Here is a 24,489-nt window from a genome sequence, read left to right as displayed (position 1 = left end):
ATACAAAAAGTATGCGTAGTCTCGGCAAGCTCTGGCATAACATATGAGTTGTGATATGAATAGTCCATTCATTTCCACAGATGAAAGGAAAGTTGATAATTCTGAATGAAAAGTCATCACGTTTGTCGTAAATTACCAATACCTTTACCAAAAAGACATTTTCCATTCAACAACAATAGCGACCTCTTGCGAAAGATCTCGTTACACTAGACGTAATAACAAAAATAATTGGTTGTTACCCTCGGGTTCTGTTCTATTAAAGTAGCTAATGCCAATGCACCTATTTCATTCTCCCAGTTTTTAATGGAGTGTGGATTGCTCATTCAATTTTGTTTCTATGTTAGTTTGGGTATTTTATTTTCTTTCTTGGACGTTTTTATTTTCACTGTCTATTCTTTATCCTACGAATATATTCTTCATTATCACTTGAATCCTTCTTCCGTACATTGATTACTCTTACTTCACCTTAAATGTAAGTAAGTATTAATATCTGTTTCAGATCGATTCCAGCCTGAATTTAAGCAAGTACTTATATCTGACTAAGTTTCATTTCAAACATATCATCTAACATGTTTTTTTCTAATGTAAATCTCTTCAAATGTCACAGCATTTAAAAAAATAATCTATTCGGAATTACTTATTGTTTGTATTATCAATGATTTGAAGCTTGAATATATTCATTAATTTGCAATATAAATGATTGGTATTTTTGTATTCAGACATAATGATTGACATTTAAAAAATATGAATTACTTCCCTTACTACAGATCTGCTGTGAAATAACAATGAATAAAAATTAAATTTTGCCTGAATAAAAAAAAAACGAAAAACAAAACAAAAAAAACCTACACAGACATAAACACCGGGAAAAAGAGTGGACGCGTGGTGCTGTCACTTTTGAACAGAAAACAATATTGTACCTCCAACCTGCTAAAACTAGCAACAAACAAAAACACCAAAAGAAAAAAAATACATATTCAACCTAAGATTATCTTTAAATTTCAATAATGAATCTAATTCGCAAAGAATTTATATCACTGATGTATTTTTTTCAGTTAAAATTACTACAAATTCCAATGATCTCCAGCTAAATGAAAATTTCTTAGATTAATAGTCGTTAATAAATCTGTAAAGATGAATCTACATATAAAACATGGATAAGTCAACAAGTCGATTGCTAAAACGTTAAGATGAAAGTGCATACTTCGAATCATAATCCGTTTACGTTTTTTTTAAAGGTTGTAGTTGAAAAAAAGTAATCAAGAATACGGAAAATTTGGTTGTCTCCAAGTGTGTCATTCGTTCCAGTTGTACTGCATATTGATAGTCCATTAGAATTCCTAGCGGTAAGTAAGAGACAGCGTAACAGACGAACCAAACAGCGACTTATTGAAATACGATATGAACCGGTTAAAGAGATTGGTCGATAGATTAATTGATGGATTGATTATCGTAACGAAAAGATAACAAGTATACATAAAATACGTAGCAAACACAAATTATACACTGTCCGTCACCAAAATCATCAGGTTTCTAGATATTTCATGCAATTATTTTGATTCGGCATCATGTCACGTCGATTACAGTGGTTTTTGTGGTAGAGGAAGAGTTTTATTTTGAATGAAACACATAGTATATAAGTTTATTTTGATGGTAACGTTTTTTTTTCGTACTCTCTTTATTTGGTAAAACTTGATTTGGTACTTACTGTGAAGTTAGATGTTTTTGACTACCAAATGTTGCAAATTTGCTTCGTTAATTTCTACAAACTATTCTATCAGCAGGATGTTTTAGATGACATTCATTCTCGTTAAAACTCTCTTGATTATTAAACCCGTAGATCTGTTGTTCATTAGCTAACCTCAGGTCATAATGTTTCTATCCATTTTCCTAATAAGCTGAATTTCATATGCACAGGATTTACAAAGACAGAATCAATATACTTTTTTCATTGTACCATTGAGTAAATAATTTGAACAATATATTTTGACATCATTAGTTCCTAATGAGTATATTTCTGCTTAAATGCCGTCACGGTATTTTTTTTTACTCTTAGATCTCAACAATTAGCAGAGACTGATAGAAAATCTATATATATGTATATATATATATATATAGTGGCGTCGTGTCCCATTTTCACAAGATAAACGTTTTCGTTCTGCTTCAGATTCATTACGTCGAGGTATTATTCACAGACAGACTTAATTGAGTAAGTTGACAGTTGACAGTTTGTTGTAATAAGGATAATAAAAAGAACCACTTTTTTCTTTGGATAAGAGCTTTTGATAAGTACAACATGAAATGCCTGCTCATTTTTTGAATAATCAAGGAAAAAAATTTAATCGAACGGGAATACTTTTCAATCCCTCAGAGAAAACAACAAAAAAGCTTGAAAACAAAAGGCAGTATGTTTGTTTCTGTGCAATGCTTAGCTACATTGTTATTCCAATTCCTGAGACATTTGAATTTGATTTGTTTACTTCTATGGCAGACAAAAGCGATTTATGCGTTATATATGAGAATTTTCCATACACGAAAAACGAAGTTGAGAGTATGATGCATTTCGTCTGTTATATTGATAGCCTGAAAGTTGAAGATTTGTTGTATTAAGAATAACTCGGAAAAGTATTAAATTTCCATCAGAAAAAAAATAAATTAACAAAATGAATCTTCAACATCAGAACACAGAACATTATTTGGATATTACCTGTCGATTCATCGGCCGAATTATACGTGTGAAAATCGGATTATAGTATGGAGAATGTCGGAAATGCGGGCGGCGGACGGGGAAATTATGTTCGTTACACTTGTCTCAGCAACTTCTAATCGCAGCTTCTTGATATTTGGTATGCAATATTTGGTACGGGTCCCATATCGTGGGATATGATTTCAGGCCTGTCGGACATTTAGTTTCTGCTTTACGAAATTCGACCATTTCTATCTTTCATCAGTTCATTTTTTTTTCAGAGGACGCTTACCCTACCGGTGCACCTGGTCCATGCTCCCAGTTTTTAGTGGAGTCCGAGTTGCTCATTTGCTTTTGTTACTTTGTATGTATGATTTTAGTTACTTTATGTTCTTTGTTGTGTATGTCTGTTTTCCATGTCTGGTCTTTGTCCCTGGATTACATTCTTTTGATTACCGCTATAACCTTGATTCCTTTGACTACTCTTTTAAATTATATATGTAAGAAATCTTGTTAATTTTGGAATCAGTCATCTTGAGAGCTATCAGTTCCTTGGCTAATCTAAGCAGTCATTATAACGTCTGTCTATTTCGTACAATCGCTACTAGCTGCTATAGGAATCATTAATTAATTCTGAAAGTCAAATTTTGTGACAAGAAAAACAATACTTAAAGTAACCAAGGCAAGACTTGAAATGAGAAGATTAAAATAGAGGCATCATAAAAGTTAAAATTAGCTGCCATAATTGTTTTGAATTTTGTTCATTGATTTTCTAATCCAGTGTCAAAATTAAGTTTTTTTTCCCTTATATCAACAACTGGGGGCGGTAATAGTTTATTACTTTATCACAATAATAAAAAAAAAAGAAAATACTCGGACTTTGACCACCAACAATGTCATATTGATTGTCAGGTTGGCGAAGATAGTTTGTAGTTAAAACAAGACTTATATTTCTTATATATACATTTAAAGGATTGATTTCCTTTGTACATTGTGAATTTACGTGGTTTGATTAAAAAGCATGTTTTAGAAAACAACTATAACATTCATCTGCTGTATTTTTCATCTTATTTTCTCTTTCAATTTGTTTGGCAGATTTACTTATGTTTGAAATATTGATAAGTATATGATACTAAATCTATAAATAAAAAAGTGGAAGTTGCCATGAATGCATATCGATACATGCCACAGTAATTAGTTTCTAAATAATTATCTTAAAAATCGATAATAGTTATCAATTTGACAAAGAAATGCACAAAACCCAAATCATCAAATTAGCAAAGTTGCACCAGTATTTAACCGCTAAAGTAGTCTCAGTATTAAACAGCAAACATTTAATCAATAGCACATTTACTCTATTAGACACGGGCTGGAGAAATACTATGGGAATTAAAGATTATTTGAAGAAGGCTAAAGAAGATTTGTTGTCAAAACATTTGTGGAAGGCTGTTCGGGCAGAATTTCTTGGAAGCATTATATTTGTTGTTTTTGGATGTAGTTACTGTGTACACTCAAATATAGAAAATAGTTATTTGGAATTCACGACTACTCTGTTATCATTTGGGATCTGTTTATCTGTGCTTATCAAAGTTTTGGGGCCTATAAGTGGTGGCCATTTTAATCCAGCAGTAACCATAGCTTTTATGTGCGCGCGGTATGTTCCATTTTTAAAGGGATTTTGTTATATATTTTTTCAACTGTTAGGTTCATTATGTGGAGCAGCTATATTATATGGTCTTATTTCGAGTAAAACACAGTCTGAGTTAACTGTTCCAACCGTACGAAACGGAGTTAATAATGTTCAGGCGTTTGGATTTGAGTTTCTATCGACGTTTATCATAACGTTAACATATTTTTCTACATTGGAAAATAAAAGTAGTGTTTACGTACCATGTAATATTACATGTGGACTTTCCATGAGTCTTTCACAAATCTTTGCAGTAAGTATACACTATTCGATGGTCATTTAGCTTCAAGTTCTGGTTTTTAAAATGTTCCGTTCTGTTTATATTTACGATGTTTGAGTAGTAAGATATCTCGATATTGTTAGTCTGGAAACAAGTTTCTGATATTTAGAGTAGGGTAGTAAAATATCTTGATATCGCTAGTCCGGAGAAATGTTTCAGACAATTAGAGCTGTTTCAAACTATAGTGTGTAATGTTTTATTCGTTTTTTTTCCCTCAATTTTAATATGCCTATTACATTAGTCTATGTGTATCATTTGCTAGTTAGCCTCACTGATATTAGTCTTAAATTTGTTCTGACATAAACATTATATCAACAGATCTCCGGGGACAAATTTTCCATTCAAACTACCATGTTTACTATCCGAATGCTGAATCCCTATAACAAAATTACTATCAAAAATATATTTGGTTATAACTTATATATTGAACAGCAACAAAATTGTTGGTTTGTGTTAATTAAAGAATATATATTCCAAGGATGAAGTCAAAACAAGGAAAATAGACATACACAAAAAAGAACATAAAATAACCAAAAACACGAACAGAAATGTAAAAGAGCAACCTGGAAGCATTTACCAGGTGCACTGGTAGGGTAAGTGTCACAAAATCCGGAAATCCAAAGTAATACGAATGAACATGTGTTTTTATTTTCCGTTTTTAGTTCAAGATGACTGGTGGTGCTGTTAATCCTGCAAGAGCCTTTGGGCCAGCCTTAGTTCACTTTAGTTGGGAAAATCACTGGGTATGTCTCCTCTTTTACAGCAACTGTATCTCTTTATTGACCATATATATCATATTTTGAATGGATGTTTTTCTCTTTCTGTTATTTTTTCTTAGTGTTGACTATTTGACTGTAACATAGTTTCTAGAAAATGTATCTTTCAGGGAAGATTACACTGAATATGTTCCCACCGCTGTTTTTTCTTACCATTAGGTTTGCATGTGAAATTCTTTTCTTAATGAATGCTTTTTTATATATGTTTTTGTCAACCGTATCTGCAAATAAATGTTTCATTTGATTGTAGGTTTATTGGGTCGGTCCAGTTCTTGGAGGAATTTTTGGCGGATTTACATTCGAATACACAGCCAAAAGGTCAGAGGAAATTAGGAACTTTCATGCAAATTTACGTCAGAGCATATACAGTCTGCAACAAAAAGAGGATGGTACTAGTTCCAATTCTCTCCCTACCGAGTTAGTTTGTGATCATGAGCAAACTGAAGAATTACAAATGTGAAAGCACGTTTATATATAAGTGTGATAAAATTTAAGCATATCATCTGAAAAGAATTACGGAGGTTTTCGTTCATATATTTCCAATTTTCTTATCTATTTGTTATGCTATTGCTTGTAAACCATTTCCTTGATAAAAAAAAGAGGAAAATGTATTACGACATTTTTACATATTGTAGATAATCCATATTTCCTCACAGCTTCAATCAGAAGCAATAACTATCAATAATATATAAAAGTCGTTAACATGAAATTAATTTATGTTCATATAAAAAATTCGGAATAAATATCAATGTATTGTCCAATTTTTTAATACTTTCTCGGTCGGTTATAATCAGATACCGGATTGGACATTGATAGAGCAATATGTATCCTTGGATTAAAAAGTAGAAAATTATTATTATGTAATAAATATATTTGTTACACGTTTTAAGAAGGCAATATCTAAAAGGTAATAATTTATTAATTTATAAACACTGAACGTCAAAATGCTCTTTAGTTAATTTCATTTTGCATATTTATTTCATTTTATTCAAGAACAACGTATGAGTATTTATATCTGTAACATTAGAATGATAATGAATGGGCAATACTATTTTAGACTACATGTCTACAACTATGCAGCAAAGAGAAAAATATTGCACTTTCAAGTCTTATAAGAACGAAACTTGCTTTTTTGTTGGCCTACTACTTTATATAGAATAAATTGTATTTAAACCGATACACCTTTCATTCCTTATGGTCTGTGTGCGGCTGATATTTATTATAAAAGAATTGTAAGCCGTGTAATTAATTACTTACTAAAAAGACTCATTCTAATTTCTCCGTACAAATAATAAACAAAAAGTCCTTTATTAGTAGTAATATTGTTTCGAGAAAGGAATATACATTCGAAATTGCAGTTTATAACTACTAAAACTTCTCCAACAGCAAACGAGCAATATTGTCCAATTAAAATTGTTCATGAATAGTATATTTTTTTATATTGACAATTTCATGACAAGATCCTTGAATGACAGCAGACTAATCTAATAAATGAAAGAAGTAGCTTATATGTAAAACATTTAGCTATTTTAACATGTAACAAATCCTTACAAATTAATACAGACATCATTATCGCACCCTATTGTATATTCAGAGATTAGGTTGTCAAAATAAACTGAAACCGTTTCTGAGAAGTAAAACAATTAGATATTTTTGAATTCATGTGCGATAATAAAATTAAAACTGACGTTTTTCTGTTGCTCGTAAACGTCATAATTAGTATGACACAATAGTTGACAATATTTTCAATAAGATGTTAAAATTGAGTTACACAATGTTATTACATAATTAATTACTACATTGCTGCAAAACTACAAAACATATAGCTGCGTGTCTGTGTGCAAGAATAAAAAGACAAAACAATACAACATTATAATATAAACATCAAATAACTAGCTAAACGTGGATACCGTTGGTTGGGTTGTAACAAAATGGAGCCAAAGTACTGCAGTACTGCGTTAATGAAAGTCACGCTTTTCTCGGCAACTGCTCATCAGAGTGGCTTGAAATGTTAACACATTTGTTCTGTAGTTATGCTATACAGATGGATTTTTTTCTTGAAAAAAAAAAAACGACAACAACTTCAGTTTTTTCATTTGACTTTATATTTTTGCAATTTAAAATTAAAAATTTGCTCACCAACTAATCATCACAGCGGCTTGAAATCTTTCTATAAGTATTCCAAATGTTGGGATCCATGTTCGAAAAAAAAAATCGACAACAACGTCCTGTTTACCGAGGACTTTTATTAGTTTCTTTATATCGTGGTTGAAAGTGGAGGTATTACTAGTAAGACATCGCTCCTAAATTTCTAGTTGAATATTTTATCTGTTAGCCACGAAGCTTTGTTTTAAAGATTTATAAACCGAGCAGTCATGACATCTTGACTAGAAAAATGGGAGAAAGAATACCTACAACTTTTTTCAACTTTTCAAACACGTAGAATTGTGACACAAACTAAAAAATATACATATTGAATCAACCTCCCATGTTTTTTTATCTGTTTCTCCAATTACACTACAAATCATTTGGTTCTGCTTATCATAGGATTGAACCAAATATTTTTACAAGTATGTCTAACATGTTTTAAAATTAGGATTATCCCAAATTATACAAATGCATTGTATGCTTTTATAGCTAAACCACTGTTGAATCTATCAAGGCATGTAAATTAGCCATTTTTGCTGTCTAATATATGGCCATACAATTAGGCCAGAGTATCAACACAGCAACCCAACCTATAATATGACATCATCTGAGTTCTATCCGATTATCTAAAGGCTGTATTCTGTCACACACAATACTAAATACAGTTACTACCAGGATGCTGAAAAGGAGCAGTCCTGAGAGACTCAAAAAAGGGTATTCGAACAACTTGTGCCTTTCAGTACTTTTGGACTAAATCAGAAAATGGGCAAGTCCATTCTAATTAAATGCAATGCTGTGAAATTTTCAAATAAACAAACTGTATACTTTTGGTGAATAAAATCTTTACTTTCTAAACTTTAATCTGTGGCAACATTCCTTCAGCACCTGCGTATGGAGTGTTCATATTACAACTCATACGTTATACCAGAGCTTGCCGAAACTACGCAGACTTTTTGTATCGCGCTAGAATTCTAACAAGTAGGTCTCAGGGTTATGTTGCTACAAGATTGAAGTCATCACTACAGAAGTTTTATGGTCGTCATCATGGACTCGTGGATCGTTACAGTGTATCCATCTGCGCCATGAAAACTGATTTGTTCAACGTGTCATAGTTTTCCTTTCCTTATTAGTGTGCTCCGGACTTGACTTTTTATGAGCAACTCGGCGGATGTTTCTAGAAAACAGAGAGACCGTTGCACCTGGTCCATGCTCCCAGTTTTTACTGGAGTCCGAGTTACTCATTTACTTTTGTTACTTTGTATGTTTTATATTGGTTACTTTATGTTCTTTGTTCCTGGATTACATTCTTTTGATTACCGCTATAACCTTGGTCCCCCTTAGATAAGAACTAATATATTACACAGTTTTTAACCGGTGTTGTGATGTATTATGTGTTTATATATTAAGATAACACATAATAATAGGAATACATTTATGGAAACTAAGCTTCTTACAAGTAATAATGTGTAAAAATGAGCTTTGCACAGCATGTTGTGAGTATTTGTTAGTACATATGTATGTCATGTTGTGAGTATTTGTTGGTACATATGTATGTCATGTTGTGAGTATTTGTTGGAACATATGTATGGCATGTTGTGAGTATTTGTTGGTACATATGTATGTCATGTTGTGAGTATTTGTTAGTACATATGTATGTCATGCAACATCTATACTTTTGCTGTTGTTTAAACCTTCTTAAGTAAGTAACATGACTACAATAATATTGTTAAACAGCAAAAAAAGCGGTGACAAAGCATCAGGACAAAAAGCTAATTATAATTTGTTTTTTTCAAAAGTATTAAATAATGTATTACATAATAAATATCAGTACTATTTAGTGAAGTAGACATTTTTTACAGAAGTATACAATTAATTTAATGGTATATTATAAAACATAATCTGTTATGTTCATATATGCTCCATCATATTTCTGCAATTTCGCAGAAATAATGTTACGTTTCTGCATAAGAACATTTAACTCTTTAATATTATCTGAGGCTGTTTCTTGAAATAATCAAACAAATTAAAAAGTATATCAAAATTTGACATGATGCCAATCTGGTGAAAGGTAACGCAAAGCTACTAATTACAGAGGGACTAATGCAGAGAAAAAACTTATGACTATCAAACCTTTTTCAAAACTGACCATTGTTAATGTGTCTGTTTTACTATGCTATCAACATGAAAATGAATTCATACATGTACATGATAATTTAACATTACATTAGTTTTGGTGGTATTATCATTAATTGAGTATTATAGTAAAACTAAATATTATCATTCCAGACAACAAATTAAAATTGTTGTTTTTTATATCTTTTACTAAAATTCTAAAATTCATACTGTTATTCAAAACCTATTCACATTACATATAGGAGTCATGAAAGAATAAAAGTTCTTTTTCTACTTTTATGCTTCATGACTTGAATGAGATTATCTTAAAAATGAGATAAAGATACATTTTGAACCCTAATATACAAGTAGTTAATTTTAAATTAACCAGTTGACACAAAATTATTTTAATCAAGAACTCTTAACATCTATTAACCTCTTTTGGCAAATTTTACAGATAATGGCTAATGGCACAGACTGTACAGTACCCAGAAGACTTAATCACTTACAGTCCTTAATGCCACTGGCATGTACATTTGGCAAATTTTACAGATACTGGCTAATGGCACAGACTGTACAGTACCCAGAAGATCTAATCACTTACAGTCCTTAATGCCACTGGCATGTACATTTGGCAAATTTTACAGATAATGGCTAATGGCACAGACTGTACAGTAGCCAGAAGATCTAATCACTTACAGTCCTTAATGCCAATGGCATGTACATTTGGCAAATTTTACAGATAATGGCTAATGGCACAGACTGTACAGTAGCCAGAAGACCTAATCACTTACAGTCCTTAATGCCCCTGGCATGTACATTTGGCAAATTTTACAGATAATGGCTAATGGCACAGACTGTACAGTAGCCAGAAGACCTAATCACTTACAGCCCGTAATGCCACTGGCATGTTAGAAAGAATGATGTCTACATTAAGGATTGTTTTGTGAAATTACCTACCTTTTAAAAATCAGAATCAGTAAAACTGTTTCTGGAAGCGCATCCCCTACAGATTCGGAAACTTTTACCCTGTGGTAACGTGAGAAATTGATACGCATGGAACGGCTGGCAACTGTACCACTGTCACTATGTGATCAAACAGTCCGATGAACAAAGTCATCAAACAGTGCGAACTTATTATACGGATTTCTAAATAAAAAGAAAGATGCGAAATTTCTCTTGCTGGTTTTTGATTAACTATGAATTTAATGGTAATTTTTAATCCTTTCAATTTCACGTTTCACCCCTTTCCATCGACAATGGTCTGTGCTAGAAACTTGATTGCGGATGCTTGTGAATGCTACTGTAAAGTATGATATCTTTACAACGAACCAAAATTTCATATGATGCCTAAGTCAATTTCAGCCACTGTCGTGGCTTCATTGACAGAAGAAACGCGAAAAAAGCCAATCAACAACAAAAAGAAAAGTACTTCAAGAGTTGAATGCTATGTAATATAGATTCTGCATTGCATTTTAGGAATTGCCTGTAATTATCTGGTCTTCCTGACATATTTTATTAATCGAATTGAAAAAATGACCATGGTGATGTGCAGCTCAGAATGATGCTATGGTGTAATTTTTTGTCAGCTGTAAAATGTATTAATGGGATAACATCGACAAGTTACTACTCCAGAGAAAACTTATGAAAATAGAATTAGTGCTAAGATACCGAAATTTTAATTAAAAACAAGTAGAATTCATATAACAAATATAGTGCAATTTATTATCATTGCACTGTTATGTTTGCAAGAGATTTTTAACAGTTTCGGTGCAAAATAATAGAACTTCACACAAGTTCAAAAGAGAAATGGGATATCTTGAGTGGGTTTTAAAATTAAACATTAACCCCTTTTATGGCGTGTCATATCGATGAATTTCTTCATTCATGGACGAGTATAATTACTCAGTACAAATTTTTCCTTCAAGTTGGTAATTTTTGTTTTTCTTGATTGGACACAAGTTACAACCGAAAAAAAAAAAACAAGTACGGGCTTTATTAGGATTAATTAAAGAACTGTTTTCAAACGGAGATGTTTATGTCACAGCGAAAACCGACTAATTTTATTAGAAGTCTTTTCATTTTCAAATAGGATTTCTACTAAATTTTTGATTAATGGAATAATGCTTGAACATTTCCGTCAACTGCATAGTACTTACAGTCGACTATATAGTGTAAAATACATTTCTTCTTTCACTGTCTTTAAGCATGCTAGATAATGCAGGATATTTTTGCCAAATGGAATTGACGTGCGATTTAAATAATTCGAAACTAAAACACGCTCGGTCTTAATTTGACTGGAACCGGTCAGAAATTAAATGATAAGAATTGTTTTAATGTTTGACCAAGTTATGGTTGCAAAACCAACTTTGGGACAGTTTACGCTTGCTCATAAAACGTAATCCGCCCCAAAAGTTGTTTATTTAGCATAAACTGGTCAAAAATTAAAAACAACCCTTAATAACCGAACCGATATGTAAACACTCCAGACAAAAGTCAAAAGAAATTATCAAATGAAGGAAATTCCATAGGACAAATGGATATATCAAGGACATGATGTCATTTCTCCAAGGAATCTCAATTCATAGTCGATCTTAATTTAGATATCAAGAATTGACAAGGCGACAGCATTCGATAAAATTAATGATTTAATTATAGGGGGAAGCTGACTTATAGTTCTCTAATTTCCGTTTAAGGTCGGATTATAAGTTCTTTTAACCTTTTTTAAATGTGCCAGATAACTTTTTTTGCAAAACTTAAGATGTAAAAATGTAGAATTTTTTGGGTCTTGTATGCATATACTAGTATAGTCGTTCTTAAAGTAATCCAAACTTAAAAGCTAAAACAAACGCAAAAGAAACAACAATGATAGAAAGACGTCTGTTGGTTTGTAATACAATTTTTTTCATAGAAAAAAGTCCTAGCAAAATAAGTTTCCCTTTCAAAATGAGTCACCCCTATCTATACCTTATTGTTGTCAATATTTCTTTTATTGCTTCTCTTATTTTACTTTTTTTCTTTTTGTTGTTTTTCACTTTCATTTTTTTCTTGAAAAGATGTTTAGATTGATTTAATTGCCAATATAAAGATTTGCTAAAATCGAACGCGTTTTATCTATTGACCTTCACAGCAACTCTCTTTAGGATCAGGTTGATCATCTTAATTATATAGTATAACATCCAGTTCAAATTTATTGTAGAACCTAATCCAAATTTTGTGTTTTCTACACCGACTAATAAGAAAACGCCGCATTAAAGTTATAGATGATTGTAAAAATGAGGAAAATGAGGATAACATAAAAACTACCGAACTGCAATCGATACAAAATCAAGTCTAGTCAAAAATATTTACGGGAATCTATTTCTGGATTAATAGAAACTAAAGACTTTGCTTTTCATTGTTAAACACACCGTGCTGATGACTTGATAATGGACCGGTGTCTTTATTGGGGTTACAAGTTACAGAAATAAATTTCAAGGGAAAATATTCTGTTTAAAAAACGACAACAAAGAAATGATAAAACAGTTTGATAAGGTTTTTAAATCATCCGATTCCATTATTTTCTGCGAAAATTTTAGAATCAAATATAGTTAACTGTACTTTGAAAAGCTGTACGCTTTCATCCTCTTAAAAAGAATTACAAATTACAGAAGTCTTATGGGACAATGAATAAATACAGTCTTATAATTTACAACATAGCAGACTAATTTGTTTTTATTATCCTAGTGGGAAACGTTTGTTCTATGGAAATTGATTTTAGTCTACGAGACTATCACATTATAACAATAAAATAATTTGGAAAGGGGAAGATTGGTTATACGTATTTTATATTATTATCCCCGAAATACTCCTAAATACTCTTAAACCGGAAAACTAACACATGATCTTAAAAAAAACACCACTCAAATCATCGCAAAATATTTGTTTTCTTTTTTTTCAAACAAAAAAAAAATTACAATGATCACTAAAGGACACGTATCAATAAAATCTTGATTTAGAAAAAAAAAATTATATTAAAATGATAGGTGTTAGACTAAAATTTGTTCGCACCAAAATATTTAGTTATTAATATTTTATATTAATAACCCTTACACTTGCTTAATTATTGGCCTCGCATATTGTAATTAATTTCTATTATCGTACTCGGTTCATCATGATAGGTAGGATGTAGAAAAAAATCGAGGATAAGAGGGGAAACGTTCGAGTTTAAGAGTAAATATTAAAGTGCAATTTGCTTTGAAAACACAAGATACAACTATTATCATTTTCACTTGTTTAGCACTCGTGCATTAGGTATTGTTCCGACCTACAAATGTCTACGTGGCGAAAGAAGTTTGTTTCCTTGTACTTACTAACCAGAATTAAATTTGAACGTCAGACTCTGTCAACAGCTTGCCCATCTGCACATTTTTTAGGACAAAAAACCGCAACATTTTTTTTTTATCTTTAATATATTGTGAACACATAAACTCAATGATTGGTCTAACGATGTTGTATAACCTTAAATTATCAATAAGTTGAAACTGATTATGTATTAATTAATCAGCTTCGGAATGGATCTATGAAGAAAGGAGCTTCTACGGGCAGACATATCACATAAGACAAAACTTAAGAATGCAATAAAAAACAGACAATTATGGAAAACATGGCATGTGATCAGCCCAAACCGAAAAACCCATTTGAGACGCCTTTCACTGTATGTCATGTTAAATCAAATTCAAACTCGGCGGGTGTTTCTAGAAAAGCAGAGGACGCTTACACTACCGGTGCACCTGGTCCATGCTCCCAGTTTTTAGTGGAGTCCGAGTTGCACATTTACTTTTGTTCCTTTGTGTGTATGATTTTACTTACTTTATGTTCTTTGTTGTGCATGTCTGGTCTTTGTCCCTGGATTACATTCTTTTGATTACCGCTATAACCTTGGTTCCCTTAATTACTCTTTCAACGATCTAACAACATCGAATTAATCTGAACGTTACAGAACTTCAGACAAAGAAAGAAACTCATTCTATACACATTTGTGTCTCCATGTTCTTTGGACATGTAGAATAAATTTTTGCACAACTTATTTCACAGTTGTTTGTGTATAGCATTAATATGTGTATATTCTGTTTTGTTTTTGTTTCCCTTGCTCTTTAGATAATCAATCACACAACCCACTTTCCTACCAGTAATGGTCAATGTTCTCATATGACAAAAATAAAAGGAATGAGATGTTCAAATGCGACGGACCCAGTCAATTTAATTGGAAGCACCATTAGTCTCTTAGATTTCCATCTTTTCCATTAATATTGCGGCTTTTAGATTTCAAGCTCCGAGAGTAAACACCGGAAATCTTGTGTCAATTGATGTTGGAAATAAACCATTAGAACATCTTAAGACTCTTCATGTGTCGGAAGTAATTAGGCCCTAACAACGCCTGCCGCGAACAAACAGATTTGCAATGACGTTAAGGAATTTCATTTTTTTTTTTTTTTATTCCATGTATTATGACAATAGCGAATGTTTTATTTTTGATTAAGATATAGTTAAAAACCTACGCGTTTTAGGTATTATTTAACAAAGTTAAAAATGTTATCTAAAGATAAAATATAAAATTTAAAAGATTGATAAAAAATATAAGCTTTGAAAATAAACATTGTAGATGAAAACGAGCAATTAGGCCGCTTCGAATATTGACAATAACGTGTTTTAGGTTAAAAGTAATCTTTATAGTCGGTTTCAATTTTTAGACGTGTTTTAGGTTAGAAATTATAAGTTAAGGTCAAATACTGAGAGTTTCCATATGTAACATTTACCATGTACAGTCTTTATTCCGCTTCTAAAACATTTTTTTCCACTTTTCAATTGCAATGTAGTTGTTTTAAAACTAAAATGGGAATTCTGACTAGCATTATAAAAATAGGAAGTTCAATTATAAGAAAGGATTTCTAAGTTCATCTTTAAAATACGTCATAAATAACATTGTTCCATTTTTGTAAGGTACATCTAAATTGCAGGAAGCTAGCGAAGTAATGAAATTTTACACCAGAAATGGTTTTATAAATTGGCAATCAACTTGAAGATGAATATCATGATTGCTTCCTAATTGGAACATCAATATCTTACTCAGTATTTTAAAGTGTATTCACAACTAGAGTCGTCTAATTAAAAGGATTTTCTGTAAATTGAGAAATAGGTTCTTTTCAAATGTTCCTGCACATCTGTTATTTTTTTTTTTTTAAATTTGCCTTTTGTCTATTCACCTGCTCATTACTCAATATTTCTTCTTCTTTTTAAGAATATTCCTCAGAGCAGCACGACGTGGGTGTCCTACAAGAATCAAGAATTACTCAGCATTTGCGTTTACCTGTTTTACTGGTGTTCGTACTGTTTGTTTTGTGTGTGTGTGTGTGTGTGTGTTATAATGTTTTTTATTTGTTTGTGGTGTACGATTGCTTTTGTTATTAATGTTGTTTTTTTGTTTTTTTATTTTTTGTTTTTGTTTTTGCTTTTTTTTTGTTGTTCTTTTTGTTAATCTTTTTGTTGTTTTGTTTACTTTTACTTTTTTGTTTTGTCATTTTGATTTCCCAGTGTTATTAATGTATCATGTCTAGAAAAGTAGAGGACGCTTACCCTGCCGGTGCACCTGGTACAAGCTCCCAGGTTTCAGTGTAGTTCGAGTTGTTCATTTACTTTTGTTGCATTTTGCGTATTATTTTGGTTATTTTAGGTTCCTTGTTTTGTGTGTTTATTTTCCCTGTCTGGTCTTTGTCCCTGGAATACATTCTTTTGATTTCCTCTAGAATCTTGATTCCCTTGATTACTCTTCCGTCTGAAGATTTCTCTTCTTTAATAACAACAAATTTTTGCTTTTTGTGTATATTTACATTTGACACCTTGACAAATAACATACAATCATGAAATAACATCGTTTTTTTGTTATTCAGCTTTTGAATATATGACGTCGAAAGATCCATCGCATTCATATTAAGGACGCTGAAAGGAGACAACTCTATAAGATATTTTGTGTAATGTTTTTGAAAGAGTAATCAAGGGAACCAAGGTTATAGCGGTAATCAAAAGAATGTAATCCATGGACAAAGACCAGACATTAAAAACAGACATACACAACAAAGAACATAAAGTAACTAAAATCATACATACAAAGTAACAAAAGTAAATGAGCAACTCAGACTCCACTAAAAACTGGGGGCAGGTGCACCGGTAGGGTAAGCGTCCTCCGCTTTTCTAGAAACACCCGCCAAGTTGATCATAAAAAGTCATGGTCAATTTCGAAAATAATGATAATACATTGCATTTCACTTGTTTTGTTAAAAAAAAACATCTAAAGGGATGGTTATAACTTAAATTTCATGGTTTTTCCAAATATTTGCCTTGTTTGTTTGTTTGTTCGGGTTTTTAGTGGGAATGCTTTTTATTATTCTTTTTTTTGGGGGGGTTGGGTTGGGTTCATTGATTCAAAATTAAAACCAATAATATCAATTTGAACATGTTGGTATATAACCTTTCCTTTTGGTTTTTATGTTTGTTTATTTCAGCATTAGCTTTTTATATTCGTGTTTCATTATACTTGTTTGATGATGTTTTTGTTATTCAGCTACTGCCATGTGTTTAGTTTACCGAAGTATAAATCCAGTTCACTATTATCTAAACGCCTTCCAGATGTTTAAAGAGACAGATATTTAAAGAACTAATTACTAATGATACTCGGAGGACCCTTCAGATCTCGGATTGTTTATTTGCCATTTCCGGTATTTACTGAAGAGAATCTGATTTCAAATATCAGATAAGCATCGAAAGACATGGAAATTACAGAATGATATGGCGCTTTCATATTCTATCGGTGGACTGTCATTTACATTAGTCTTAATAAACTGTTTACGTCATTGGCATTGCGGAGTACAAGGTTAAACACAAAACATAGAAACATAGAAGAAGAACAAAAATTAGATAATGGGACCGGAGAAGGAGCGACAAGGGTCATATTGGCCTAATATTCATCTTGAATGATTTAATTGTGAATTTGGAGATTTGAATTCATCACAAATGGAAAACATAAATATTTCTGATTACTCTTGCTTTGAAAGGACAGAAAACAAAATGCTTGAAGTTTACCAATATTTAAATATTCTGTCAAATTTTGAACTTCCTGGTAACTTTCTGGTCATATATTTTGGCAAGGAAATAGTGTCCACAACCAAGGAACAACTCCATATTTAGCGAATGCATTCAGTCTCCACGTAGTTTATCACATGTGAAAATATAAAGTCGTTTCTTGGGTGTGGACATAGTTTTCTGGGTGTCAATTTATCCGAAAAAACAACAAAATTCGCAATGTTCAGCAGTGTTTTTGATAAGTGACTGAAAATGTGGCACCATTATGACGTCATTGCAATGAACTAATCCCACGAAATATTGTTTTTCCACATAATTAAATATTTTACTATGTTATTAACAACCTTTATGTTATTACAACAAAATTAATATTAAAAAGCCATATTCATAGCGTGTTGCCCCTACACCTTTCACAGAAATGCCATCTAAATGCTCAACACTATATTGATAATACTTATTACTTGCTTTTTTGTAAATTAAAAACAGCTCTCTTTTCAATTTCATATTGTGACGTTAAAACAGCAGTAAGTATACATGTAAACGATATCTCAAGTAAGTTAAAAAGGGCGAATAGTTTTTAATCAAAATATTAACGTATCTTAATGTTAACGATGCTTAAAACTATCATTAAAATTTATCGTAATACTTACAAAATAAACCATTTATTTCTTGTTTCTTGTTCTATATTCAGAAAAAAATTATCCGTAAGGCATAATTTAAAACAACATTACAAAACTAGAATAGTACTCAAATGAAAAAAAAAGAATACCATGAAAACCCTTAAGTTCGGGGCAAAGATGAAACAAAGAAAATTTGGATAAGTACAACAGAAAAAAAATGCAATTACCAAATAAAAGCGCGCAGAATACTCAAAGAAAAAGAGCAACTAGAACTCAACTAACATTTGAAAATGATATAGATGCACTGGTATGGAAGACGTTGGTTACCGTTCGAGTTATGCTCATGTCATATCCGGCATAATATAGCAGAATGGAATACATGTGTCCTAATGATGAGCATTGGTTTTCGCGAATTGAATAAAAAAGTATATGATGTCCGCCTTGCATTTTTGTAGAGATGACTCTTGAGGAAAAATGCGACGACCCGCCTCAAAAAACTAATATATAGTTAAGCACGATGCTAAAAAAGGGGGAACGTCCTTGAAAGGGTTGAGATATCAGGGATTAAAAGCATCGTAAATAGCGATCTAAGATCTACGGCGATTGGTGAGAACAAAAAGTGATCGTTTGGAGGTGGTATGTTGTGGAGAAAATGCTAAATGATTAAAAAAAAGTCTCATTTTTTTTGTTAAGTAAAGCGATGTAATAAATATCTAAAAATATAATCTAAATAGGCAAAATAGGATTAAAGTAGCAGCAATGTTTAATTAATTAGAATGACATATCACAAGCACTTTCGTCTTTTTTACTTTCGTCCAGCACTCAGTTCGGAAGACTGACAATTTTATGTTTTATGTTTAAATTCATTCGAAATGATTAAAAACAAAAATAAAACAAATCTGTAGAAACTTGAAAATTTTAAAAAGTCATAGCTTTTAATTAAAAAACCTTGAATCTTGTTTCTTCAGACAAACAATCTTTGTTCAACAATTCTATTTTATTTATCATATGTATTATCAAAGATATCCACCCGCTCTATATTCAACGCTATATGGGTTCAAAGATATCCACCCGCTCTATATTCAACGCTATATGGGTTCAAAGATATCCACCCGCTCTATATTCAACGCTATATGGGTTTGTTATCAACTTTAGTTGTCCGGAATTCGAATTCAACCTACTGGTGTTCTATGTATATGTTGTTGTCAACGCTATTTTACTAATTCATATATTGAACAAACGATTAAACATGTTTTATTGACTTGTTTTTTCAGTGATGAAATTCGTAAACTATAAGTTATCATGAAATATTAATTAAGAGAACCATATTAATCATATAAAAACAAAAACGTTTACATATTCTTACATGTCTATAAAACTAACAGTATAACGTTGATTGTCTCTAATTGATATGTTTTGAAAGAAAATACAATGTGTCCCACAGATACATTTCCCGTAGAGGAAATATGAACTAAACCTTAATATCATCTCCATATTGTTATTGATACCGCCTTATCCCGTGGAGTGTATCAAAAAGTATATCAATGGACACAAAACCTAATTCATACAACAGTATTAATATAGCGTAATGATATGCAATACTGCTGTTATAATGTCTGTGTTTAAAGCCATTATTCTCAGATGTCACATCTGTAATTCTTCTGTCTGTTCATGGTCACATGCTACGTCAGTAGTAAGTGAGTTGCAGCTCGCACCATCCTCTTTCTGTTCAAGACTGTACACATGTTGATGTAAAGCTGATTGAAAGTTTCGCAATGTTTCTTTCTTTTTATTTGTGTATTCATGTGTAAATCCACCAAAAATGCCACCAAGTAATGGACCAACCCAATATATCTAAAATTGGGTAAAGAAAACAAATATTCCTATGAAATAATGAATATTTATGATAATTATTTAATTGCACTAACCATCAAAAAAGTTTTACATGTCTATTATCTTTTAAATAAGTTATAGATATAAGTTCATTGACATTCAAGTGGCACAATTCCTTTTAGACTCACCATCATTTTAATATTTCCAACAATTTTGTAATTGGAGTGTCTTGATAAAATATCATATATTAACTTCAAATTGTAGAATCATTATTTTCGAAGTATCAAAAGTTATAATTTTTTTTCTAGGATGTATATATAAACAATATAACTTGATTTGTAACAAGCTCTCTCATTGGCTGTTCCTCTTTGAATAATCCCAATAAATTTGTTTTCCAGGTTTGGTGACGACGATTGGTTCACATTCCACGAAATCCCAAAATGAAAAATTACATTTTAAATATAAATCCATGAAATTATAAGGATATTTTTTGTATTTTGAACAGGTCATACAAAATAACCTTAGTTGGGCCAATTTACACTTTCTATAAACCGCTTGTTCCTTAAATAACTATTTCAACTGCATGCTAAACAAAAACATACCCAATGGTTTTTCCAGCTGTTGTGAATCAGGGCTGGCCCAAAGGCTCTAGCTGGATTGACCGCTGCACCAGTCATTCTAAACTGAAATATGAAGAAGTTCATTTTATAGAAATTTTAGTTCTGCGTTAGAAAATTGCTATGCTTCGTAATATCCAAATTTTTGGTGTGCTGTTTTAAGAATCATACAAAATAAATGATAAGAGATTCGTGTTAATTTTTGCATAAAATATATTGTAAACGTACTAATTTTCGCTATATTCGGACAGAAAGCGCGAAAAATAGTACACGCGAAAATGATTTTTAACACTATATAATGCTAATCCTTTCTTTAAATCCGCGAAAATTGATACCCGCGAATATGCTCAATTGACAGAATCCGCGAAAATTAATACGTTTACAGTAGTTTAACATGACAACCATCACAAAGACTTAAAGACTGAATTTTGAGAAAATAGCTGAGTTTTGAAAATATATACCTGTAAATATAAAAAAGTACGAGAAAACATCTTACGTAACCCTTAACCAGTATTGTATCCAATAATACAGTAGTACTAGGTACACAAGTAAGAATTATGATGACGATCTAAATACAGTTTTTGACGATTCATCCTCTACCTGAGTTTTACACAGAACAATATCTCACATAAAAATAACTTCTTAGTCAGCGTATAACTATATCATTTTGGTTTATATTTTATATTATCAACCTGCCAAACCCCGATAAACATTTAAGTATTTCATCTAAGTTGCTCAAAACGGTTTATTGCACAACACTATCAATTTAAATTGGAACATTAAAAAGATACTCATTTGATAGTCCTGTGCAACATGCAAATGCTTTTATAATATTCTGTTAAAGTGGAAGTGAAACCAGGGAGCTAAAATAGTCTGTTTGATCGTGAAAACTGAAAAAATGTCTAAAGGCAGTGATAGCAATAAATTCTTGCTTTACATTGTTTATATCAATACGCCTGATATAGTTTCTTTTTCCTGGTGACAAATTTGTCTTTAAAAACAAACATTAACATTGTGTTATTCCTTTGTTCTTGGCTGGTTTTTGTTTTATCACTTGTAGCTTGCCTTACATGGTTCCTATCAAAAGTACACACGGCCTAATAGTATTTCTTCTCATCCAAATTTAATTTTAAACTTAAAGTTTTAAAAGAATTTAAGAACTAGGCTATACAGATTTTTTAGCATACCACATACATATATGAATGTACATTTTAAAATAAATGAATAATTTACACATTTATATATTTGTTCAAAAATAGATAAAAACAAACGAGTTTATTCTGGTTGAAAGAAAAAAAGCATAATCTTTATCGAATATGAATACAGAGAATAACTGCTCTTCCAGTTTGCAAAAACCATTCTAACTTTGTTTCAAAACCATGTTAAGTTTATTAATCCATATGTGATTATTTATCTTCATTGTCACTGTTTCTCTGCCTCTAGGTACTAGATGCTGTCCATTTAGAAACCATGCATTGCCTATGATATGGATGGTAATTGTAAATTTTATCCCACGGAATTTGTGTTTCAATGTAATAATTATATCATAGATATGTCCAATAGTTCAATATAATTTATTACCGTTCCCAAAGAAAATGCACAAAATGAAATAATTATCTCTCTTTTTCGATGCATTTCACAGCTTACTTTGTAGTTTATTTCTCTTTAACATTTGTAGTTAATCAAACACAAACATTCATCTTTTTGCGGAAGGATGCATTTGCGATTAGAAATAGATGACTTTTTTCGGGGGTGGGGGGTTATTTTGTCATGTGCTCCCCACTGCCTTGTTTTTCGTGGAAAAATGATTATTTGATTGACAGTAGTGTAGGTATCAAAGTAGACTGGTATAAATATGTTTGATACTTAAGTTTAAAATTGTTTGATATCAAGATACTATTTTTCATAGTTTTGAGGTTTAGAAGCTAAACGAACGAGTCTTATGGCGACGACAATGGGGCAAACATCTGGGTGATATTTATTTTTAGATGATTTTATAGAATACTGGTGATTCAATTTTGTTTTGTTATGTTACGATGGATAATTACTAAGACAAAAATACCTTGCAACTATCATTTAATTAATTTTAAATTTGGTGTGATGTAAAATCAATTATTTTAATTATAAACTCTTTGATCACTAAATTTAAAAAATTAATGATAGAAAAAGTTAAATAAGTGAATTGATAGTTCTTCAATACATTGTTCTTGCTAAATGAAATAGCTTAAATTCAATAGTTTGCTTCTCATTTATTAATTAAATAAAATTACATCAATCATTTTTTTTTACCTTCAAATACATTTATAGAACAAACTTTTTAACAAAACCAATAATTCATCAGTACTCATGTTTGGTATCATTACATCATTGTTTAAATATATATTAGAAAGCATTGATATATGTAGATGGACAGATATTCTTTCTCGTTAACCATAGATATAATGGTACAGAGACGTTTAGTACATAATAAATAAAATCCCACTTTTCTTATCGCACACAGCTATTTATATATAAGGAAAACATTTACATTTTTTGAATGTTTAACTACAAAGGTATACATATATGTATTCTTTACCTGTTTAAGCAACTAGCTGCCAAAATTAGTACTGTTTCGGTGTATGTATACTATACTTACAGCGAAAAGCTGTGAAAGACATAGAGAAAGCCCACATGTTACATGGTCTGCTTGTAAAACATTATTTTTATGTTCCAATGTAGAAAAATATGAAAAGGCCAACATAAAAGTCGATAAAAACTCATATCCAAACGCACGAACATTGTCAATGGTATTATTCACTTTTGGAACGCTATCTTCTGAATGCATTGCATCAGGAATAAGTCCGTATAAGATAGCAGCACCACAGACTGACCCCAGTAACTGAATGATAATGTAACAAATCCCCTTCAGAATGGGAATATACCGTGCACACATGAATGCAACAGTCACAGCAGGGTTGAAGTAACCACCACTAATTGGGCCAAGAATTTTAACAAGCACAGTAAGAGTGATTCCGAAAGATAAAACGCATACCATAACTTCGTAGTCATTATTGTCATTCTTTAAATTAATAGAGTAACTGCATCCTAAAAGGGTATAAAGAATACTTCCAAGAAATTCAGCTCGAATTGCTTTCCATAAATATTTTGATATCAGATCTTCTTTTGCCTTTTTAAAATAGTCTTTTATTCCCATAATACTGTCCTGTACTACGACTTCTGGAGAAATAAACTATATTGATTGAATGTCTGCTTTTAAATACAGAGGTATCACTGGTGGTAAAATCTTAGTTCCAATACTATAATCAGTGGATCAGTTTTCTAAACAATACCTTGTTCAATGGCTAATTATAATTGATTTAAAAGACAATTGTTTGGTTAGTAATTGATAGAAAAGTCAGTATTAATGACATTGTAGATCACATCGATAATTTGTGCAATGTTTGCTTTACTGTTGATTTCAACTCCAAGTTTGTTTGCTTCATACGTAAGTCTTTGTAAGAATAAGGCCGATTAGTAAAATTTGAATACAAAAATAATGTACATGTCAATATCCCAACAGTCGGTGTTTGATATTGTGATATAAAAGTCGTATTTTTTTTCAAATGGATAGCA

At 31.3% G+C, this 24,489-nt stretch overlaps 2 protein-coding genes across 2 annotated transcripts; one reads left to right on the top strand and one right to left on the bottom strand.

Moving 5' to 3' along the window:
* The first annotated feature begins 3,997 nt into the window (after positions 1-3,997).
* Positions 3,998-6,596, top strand: LOC148616860 (lens fiber major intrinsic protein-like). Its single transcript, XM_088581610.1, has 3 exons — positions 3,998-4,626; positions 5,316-5,396; positions 5,680-6,596. Exons 1-3 carry the CDS (start codon positions 4,069-4,071, stop codon positions 5,887-5,889), a joined length of 849 nt encoding a protein of 282 aa, XP_088437736.1. The 5' UTR covers positions 3,998-4,068; the 3' UTR covers positions 5,890-6,596.
* A 13,082-nt stretch (positions 6,597-19,678) lies between these two features.
* Positions 19,679-24,212, bottom strand: LOC148616859 (aquaporin-4-like). The gene is made up of 3 exons (XM_088581609.1): positions 23,513-24,212; positions 20,863-20,943; positions 19,679-20,281 (listed from the first exon to the last, which is right to left on the bottom strand). Exons 1-3 carry the CDS (start codon positions 24,068-24,070, stop codon positions 20,072-20,074), a joined length of 849 nt encoding a protein of 282 aa, XP_088437735.1. The 5' UTR covers positions 24,071-24,212; the 3' UTR covers positions 19,679-20,071.
* Between the last annotated feature and the right edge of the window lie 277 nt (positions 24,213-24,489).

The sequence above is a fragment of the Perna viridis genome, chromosome 5 (genome assembly GCF_037379345.1).
Source record: "Perna viridis isolate PV_CMFRI_1.1 ecotype Kerala chromosome 5, ASM3737934v1, whole genome shotgun sequence".
Lineage (NCBI taxonomy): Eukaryota > Metazoa > Mollusca > Bivalvia > Mytilida > Mytilidae > Perna > Perna viridis.
Note: the sequence above shows the minus strand (reverse complement) of the source record. Positions and strands in the feature narration are given on the sequence as shown.

Bases quoted from the DNA above. Each gene is read 5' to 3' on its own strand.
- LOC148616860 (XM_088581610.1), top strand. From the start codon at position 4,069: ATGGGAATTAAAGATTATTTGAAGAAGGCTAAAGAAGATTTGTTGTCA. The intron at 4,627-5,315 runs GTAAGTATACAC...TTCCGTTTTTAG, and splicing joins GTCTTTCACAAATCTTTGCA to TTCAAGATGACTGGTGGTGC. The intron at 5,397-5,679 runs GTATGTCTCCTC...ATTTGATTGTAG, and splicing joins TTAGTTGGGAAAATCACTGG to GTTTATTGGGTCGGTCCAGT.
- LOC148616859 (XM_088581609.1), bottom strand. From the start codon at position 24,070: ATGGGAATAAAAGACTATTTTAAAAAGGCAAAAGAAGATCTGATATCA. The intron at 20,944-23,512 runs GTAAGTATAGTA...TTCATATTTCAG, and splicing joins GTCTTTCACAGCTTTTCGCT to TTTAGAATGACTGGTGCAGC. The intron at 20,282-20,862 runs GTATGTTTTTGT...ACCCAATTTTAG, and splicing joins ACAGCTGGAAAAACCATTGG to ATATATTGGGTTGGTCCATT.